The sequence below is a fragment of the Carlito syrichta genome, unplaced genomic scaffold, assembly GCF_000164805.1.
Source record: "Carlito syrichta isolate Samal-C Ts95f unplaced genomic scaffold, Tarsius_syrichta-2.0.1 Scaffold305117, whole genome shotgun sequence".
Classification (NCBI taxonomy): Eukaryota; Metazoa; Chordata; class Mammalia; order Primates; family Tarsiidae; genus Carlito; species Carlito syrichta.
The window spans coordinates 444,793-452,468 of NW_007249213.1; the positions used below are offsets into that span (position 1 = coordinate 444,793).

General features: G+C 39.3%; 1 protein-coding gene across 2 annotated transcripts in view; it reads left to right on the plus strand.

Moving 5' to 3' along the window:
* NDEL1 (nudE neurodevelopment protein 1 like 1) overlaps nucleotides 1–7,676 on the plus strand; it is a 39,759-nt gene that overhangs the window by 18,765 nt on the left and 13,318 nt on the right. For both annotated transcript variants that reach the window (XM_021713964.1, XM_008061138.2), the window contains one exon: nucleotides 4,440–4,531. In XM_021713964.1, coding sequence (XP_021569639.1) covers nucleotides 4,440–4,531 — 92 coding nt within the window. The remainder of the gene's footprint in view (nucleotides 1–4,439; nucleotides 4,532–7,676) is intronic.

A 7,676-nucleotide genomic window follows, 5' to 3' on the forward strand; every position in this document is an offset into this window, starting at 1 on the left:
ACTCACCTCAGCCTCCCAAAGGCGCGGGATTACAGGCTGAGCCACCGAGCCTGGCAGTTAATGGTTTTTAAGGAAAGTTTATTTTTTGATTAAAGCAGTCATACATGTTCATGTAGGACATTTTAAAAACACAGAAAAGAAAAAAGAAAAGAATCATCTGTTATCTTACCACTTAAGACAACTACCATAAACATTTTGGGGTTTTTTTCCACCGTGGTGTGCTTGTGCACATTTCCTTGTCTCATGCAAATATTGGAATCATATTTAAATACAATTTTGTTTCTTGTTTTTGCTACTTACATATTATGGGAGACTAGAGACCTTTATACATAGAATGTACAGAGAATCGCCGGTCTCAGTGGCTCAGCCTGTAATGCCGCGCCTTTGGGAGGCTGAGATAAGTGGATTGCCTGAGCCTACGGGTTCGAGACCCGCCTGGGCAGCGAGACCTCATCTCTACAATAAATCAAAATATCAGCTGGGCGTGGTAGCGCGTGCCTGTAATTCCAGCTACTCGGAAGGCTGAGGCGGAAGGATCGAGGGAGCCCAGCAGGTCGAGGCTGCGGGGGCCGGGAGCGGCCACAGCACTCCAGTCTGGGCGACCGAGTGAGACTCCAACTCAAAAAAAAAAAAAAGAATGTACAGAGAATCATCAAGTTCCATTGCAGATTCATGTGAAACTGGCTTGGATGGACATGCCCATTGGGTTATATGCTTCAGGAGCTGCTAATTTCATAGTAACTGATGAGTAGCACATGGAGAATACTGCTTTTGCCATAAGCCAGTATTTTAAAAAGTTCAAATAAGCAGTAAAACCATTTAGTAGCCACTAGATAGAACATAAAAATGGAATCCTAAAGCTCCCAGTTCAGATTTGTTTAGGTTTTGCAGCTTTCAGATCATATTTCAGCTATTCTGTTTCCCCATGCTTTTTTTCACTCTATACTGAAGCTTCCTTTCCTCCTGCCCTTTTAAAAAATATAGTTTTATTTTTCAAAGTGTTATGAGAAGTTTTGCTGTGTAAGTAGTACAGTAAACTCTCTATATCTGTGCTGCATGATACAGTCGCCACTAACCCATGTGACTATAATAATTTAAATGAAATTCAATATAAACTTCAGTTTCTCAATCACATTAGCCACATTAGTACTCAAGAGCCCTTGAATAGATAACTTGTCTTTGCCTTGTTATGAGGTGGCATCAGATAAAGTATGTGAAAATGCTATATAGTAATAACGCATTACTAGTTGCACTAGTATGTACCGAGTTTGCTGCTAAGGACAAATAGCAGGCAATATATAGATTATAGCAGTCATCAGAAGCCCTTACTGTTAGTTTTCCAGAATAGCTGTTTGTGTATTTGATGATTTCTCAATTATTAACATCTGAGAACTAACAAAGGTTTGCTTTTATGTTACTAATGAGAATTATACAGATGAGTTCTGAACGTTCTTTAGTTGAGCACCAATCAGAATAATTAAAAGCCTCAGTTGAGGTGACACTCAAAGGTGGAGCAGACTTTTTTTTTTTTTTGAGTTGGAGTCTCACTCTGTTGCCCAGACTGGAGTGCAGTGGCCACTCCCAGCCACCGCAGACTCGACCTGCTGGGCTCTAGCGATCCTTCTGCCTCAGCCTTCCAAGTAGCTGGAACTACAGGCGCGCGGTGGCTAATTTTTTGATTTATTGTAGAGATGAGGTCTTGCCAAGTTGCCCAGGTGGGTCTTGAGCCCGTAGGCTCAGGCAATCCACTCACCTCAGCCTCCCAAAGTGCGGGATTACAGACTGAGCCACCGAGCCCTGCGAGCAGTCTTTTTTTATAGCCTGTCAGTTTCCATCAGCGACTTGGGGAGTCATTAGGACATAGAGTCTGCTGTGGCACAGCATGAGATGTGTCAACCCTATGGCAGTAGTATTGGTATAAATGTTAAACATTTTTAGACTGGAACTGATAGCATGAATTTTCACAGACTAACCTAAATGCTGCTGTGTACTAGATCACTGCAGTTTCATATAAGAAAACACAGAAGTTGTGAGAAGCAGGTGGTTAGAGAAATCAGTGGCAAGATCAAAGAGATGAAGTAGTCTGTCCTTAATTGCATTTTATTTATATAGTACCTGCTTCCAAAAAGCATTTATGGTAACTTACCATTAAAGCACAGATTTAATAATACCTAAAATATGAAACTTGAGGTGACTAGGGGAAAAATGAGAACCAGAACTCCCTACCAAGAACAGTATAGCAGTTTATTTATATCACATTGAACACCTGTTATATGCCATGCATTATTCTAGATGCTGAGAGCATAGTGTAAGATAAAGTCTCTACCTTCACTGAGATTATATCCTAGAGGAGGACAATAAACAACAAAAACCCACTAAAGTAGAAAACAGATAAAAAAGCTGACCTTTATCGAGTACTCACTGTGTGCTAGGTATTTTTGAAGTAAATTAATTTAAACTTTACAACTTTATAAATGCTATTTGTTCCCATTTATTATGGATAACTTACCTATAATGGCCAAATTGGATTGTATACAGCAGTTTAGCTCAAGAACGCTTAGTCATTATGCCATGTTTTCTTTCAAAAATTAAGAGGGCAACCTCCTCAGGTCCCCTCCCACTGCGGGAGCTTTTTTGTCCTGTCAAAAAATCCTGCTTTCAAAAAAAAAATATTAAGAAATATCACAGCTTCTTTATTGAGTGTGAAATATGTGAGTAAATATCACAGTAAATACTATGATTCTGAATGGGAAGACTTAACTTTGTTATAATATCCATTCTCCCCCAAATCAATCTATAATTTCACAAAGTTTAAATTGACAAATTGAGGTTAGGTACAGTGGAATGAGCACTTAGAGAGGCTGAGATGGGAGGATTGCTTGAGGCCAGGAGTTCGAGATCATTATCTCGGCAACATAGCAAGACCTCCATTTTAAGAAAGGTGAAATAGAAAAAGAAAATAAAATGGACTAAAGTTATTTTGGAGTACTCAATCTACAGGAATAGCCAAAAAAAGTTTGAAATAGGCTCATAACAAGACAGGTTTTTACCCTTTGAGGTACCAAAACATATTTTAACATTATAATAATTTAAAAGTAGCATATTTCTGGTGGAATAAACTAATAATTGAATGGAACTGAAATATATTCATATTCAGGGAATTCAGTGTGGAATTATAGTGCCATTTCAGATGAGACAAGTCTTCACTTAACGATATTAGGATAATTGACTATCCATTCGGAGGAAAAAGTTTAGATGTCAACCTTATATCATATGCAATTATAAATTCCAACCAAATTAAATGATCTAAATGTAGGCAGGCATAGTGGTTCTTGCCTGTAATCTCAGCACTTTGGAGACAGAAGTGAGCAGGTTGCCTGATCCCATGGGTTCAAGAACAGCCTGGGCAACTTGGTGAGACCTCATCTCTACAATAAATAAATAAAAAATAATTAGATGGGCGTGGTGGCACAAGCCTGTAGTTCTAGCTACTTGGAAGACTGAGGTAGAAGGCACACTCACAGCCACTACACTCCAGCTTGGGCAGCAGAGCAAGACTCCAACTCAATAAATAAATGAATGAGTGAAAGGATGAAAAACAATTTACAAAAATACTCGGAGAAAATATGGGGAACATTATGATATTGAGTTGGTGTGGCCAAAGTTTCCCCTACCAAAACACAAAAGTTTAAAAGGTAAATGTCACTGAGAGATACAATATAAGAGAAAGAATGAATATTCATAATGCATAGAACCCTTGAAAATTAAAGAAAAGACACCCAGTAGAAAAAAGTGCAAAGAATAAACAGATAATTTTCAGAAGAGAAATTTTTTTTTTTTTTTAATAATTATAGAGATGAGGTCTCGCCAAGTTGCCCAGGCGGGTCTCGAATCCATGGGCTCAGGCAATCCACTTGCCTCATCCTCCCAAAGCGTGGGATTACAGGCTGAGCCACTGAGCCCGGCTTCAGAAGAGAAAATTTAAACAAATAGTTATTATGGAGATAGAAGTTAAAACAACATGACTATCAAATTGTCAAAAAAAGATAATGTCTAATACTCCTGAGGGCACCACCACACAGATTGCTGATATTGGCACAACTTTTTTAGAAACATTTTGGCAGTCTACTAAAGTGAAAAAAATGGACATACACTCTGACCTAGCAGTTTTATTTTTAGGAATGTCTTCTCCAGAAATATTTGTCTAGATGTTTAAGGACATATGTTCTTGTAGTATTATTTGTAGTGGAGAAAAATTGGATATAATCTAAATATCCATCAATTGGAAAATGGTTAAGCCTGTTTGTGTTATCTATACTTTATCCATAGTTGAAACAGTATGTTAGCATGCACTGAGTGTATGCTGCTTTGTAACATCAGCAAAAACCAAATGTAAAGGGAACTGCAAGTGTAATCACTCACCTTTTATTTTTCTCTAGCTATACCAAATGGTTTTGGTACCAGTCCACTCACTCCTTCTGCTAGGATATCAGCACTAAACATTGTGGGGGATCTCTTACGGAAAGTAGGGGTAAGTGTTCAATTATTTACCACTAGGTGTTTCCACTGCCGAGGTACTGAATTATTTTGTAATTTGAAGTGAGGGAAGAAAGAAAAGATACCTTTTTTGTGGCAAAGGCTGTGATGAAGCTGAGAAGCAGAAGTACCCAGTGACTAGCAGAGACCAGCCTAGATGACACCTCCATGGTGGGGCCTGCTGGTGCCCCTGCAGAGAAGCTTTTGCACTGATTTCTGAGGTTACCATCTGGGCATTCTTCCTGTTCCTTACTGCTGTTTCTACAGCACGATACCTCTGTCCTTGTCTAAAATACTTCCTCTAAGGCCCGCTGTGTATCTTCTACTGACTTCTAATCCTGTTCTTTGCTGTCTATCATTCTCCTGGCATTCCCTCATCTTTTATTTTGTGGGGCTTTAATATTTGGCTCATGACATTACTTCCTGCTTTCAGTGTTGCTCATCTTACTGCTCCTTGGCCACTTCAACTTTGGTGCTTCTCCTTGGCTTGAGCCTTGGATTTCAGAGCAGTTTGACTTTTGAATAATTAAACTTGTTTTTCTACATAATCAGTTTTTTACTATATAACACCTATTCTTTACCTCATGAGAGTAGTACTTTGTTTTTATAAGCCATCTCTTGCTTTCACTTCGTATTCATCTGTGATCTCACCAATCACTTACTCTGTCACTGTTGACTTCATGGTCTCTTTGGCCACAGAGGAGACCTGTAGTCTGGATCAGCCAAGCAATTGGATTACTGGAAACAATTATAGAAACATATGGACTTATGGCACTATAAAGTTAGCATTTCTAGCTTTAGTCACTCCCTTTCCTATTTCCCTCAGTTATTCTTGTGTGTGTGTGTGTGTGTGTGTGTGTGTGTGTTGTAGTCTCACTCTGTGGGCCAGGCTGGAGAGCAGAGGCACACTCTCGGCCACTGCAGACTCGACCTGCTGGGCTCAGGCGATCTTTCCACCTCAGCCTTCCAAGTAGCTAGAGCTGTAGGTGCACGCCACCACATTGTTTTGATTTATTGTAGAGACAAGGTCTCACCAAGTTGCCCAGGTTGGTCTCGAACCCACGGGCTCAGCCAGTCCTCTTGTCTTGGCTTCCCAAAGTGCTGGGATTACAGGTGTGAGCTACCGCACCCAGCCCCTCAGTTACTTTTACCTCTCTTTTTCAGTAATCAACCCTTGCAACTTGCCACTATCTGCTGCCTCTTCACTTTTGAGACATTTTCTGAAAAAAGTAGAATTGCATTATGCTTCATCTAAAGCAGAAATAGGAGGCTAAGATACAAGGTCTTATGCTTGCCTTTTCTGGCTCATAAAATGAATTATTTTCTAACCACTAGGTTAACTCTAAATTTGCATTTTATTATTACTTTTAATTCTTATTTATTTATTTATTGAGACAGGGTCTTGCTCTGTCACCCAGGCTGGAGTGCAGTTGGTGTCAGGTGGGGTGTGGCACAAAACTCTTTGACTTAATCCTAAAATGAATTTTAGAGTGGCCAGCTAAGTTTTAAAACAGAATTCATTAGCCAGAAAAGAAGGAAAAAGGAAGATTCATGGCAGAAAGGCCTGCCATGGGCAAGTTTCTCAAAAAAGGAACCCCCCACTTCTGCTCTCAACTAAAAGCTAGCTATGGCTAGCTAGTTATTGATATGCCAAAGAGGGGAGCACAGGTAATTGCTGCTCTCTCTACCTCTGATGGGAGGAGGGATGGTCTGGTCTTATTTCTGTGGTTTTCATCAGTTAAGGGGTGGGGTCGAGCCTTTTACTTTAACAAGTAACCTGAAAGATTTTTAGTGATTATGAGCTGAAAGATTTAGTGATTATGAACTGAATGGTCTGGCTGTCCTGTTCTTACATCTGTTGGGATTTTCTGTTGATCGCCTGAGGGGATGGGGTAGGCTCTGAGTTCACATACTGTCCTGGTCTGCAGTAAAAAAAAAAGTAATAAAAAAAGTCTGAACACTTCCTAAGACCTGCCTACAAGAAAATGATCTATCAATGCCTAACCTGTACTAACTACCCTGCCTCACAGTGGCATGATAATAACTTACTGCAGCCTCAAACCCTTGGGGTCAAGTGATTCTCCTGCCTCAGTTTCCCGAGTAGCTAGGACTACAGGTGTGCCCCACCATTTCTGGCTAATTTTTAAATTGTTTGCAGAAACATAGGTTCTCACTATGTTGCCCAGGCTTGTCTCAAACTCCTGGCTCAAGTGATCCTCCTGCCTTGGCCTCCCAAAGTGTTGAGATTATAGGTGTGAGCTACTGCATCCAGTCTAAATTTGCATTTTAAAATTACTATACAAAGTAGCTTGCATAAGTTATTTATACAGTTCATAGAGTAATTGTTCCTCACTCCCAAGATAACATTTTTAAATCCTCTTTTTTTGGGTAAGAGTTGGGGTATTTACTTCTATAACTTTAAATAATGTGCTTATTTTTCTGTATCTTGATTTAATCAACTTCAAGTAAAGAGATGAGAAATTTAGTCACCTCCTTCCAAATTTTTATTTTTATTTTTTGTTCTGGTCTTTTTAAAAAATAACTTTAAATACATCTCTTAAACCTGTTTCTGAATTTATTAGGCTGTATCTCAACTTCTTCTCTCCCTCTTCTTCCCTCATGTCCCTGCCCCTGTCTCTTCTTGAATAATTTACTGGTTGTGAGCTCACTATTAGTTGTTTCTAAAAGTTGAAAATGAGTCAAACAGCTTTTACAATGATGCCTATATATGTATTATTTATTGCCTAATCACAGCGGGGTTCTTGGGTGGGTCTTTATATCTGTGCCACTTAACAGTTGTTCTAAACATTCTGTTCGTTAATCATGTCAGTTTTTTTCATATTCATGTCATAGTTGACTTTTATTCTTTTCCTTTTTTCTAGCATTTCTAATGGCCTTCTTTCTTTTAAATAGAAGAAGCATACACTTTCTTTGCTATATCCCTTGTAGAATCTTACAACTTCTTATTCATACTATTCAGAATGCCCTGATATGCTTCTATGGCTGCATGAGCTGGGCATGGTGGCATGTGCCTGTAATCCCATTTACTTGGGAGACTGAGGTGGATGATCACTTGAGCCCAGACGTAAAAGACCAGCCTGGGCAACATAGCCACATCTTGTCTCAAAAAAAAAAAAGTG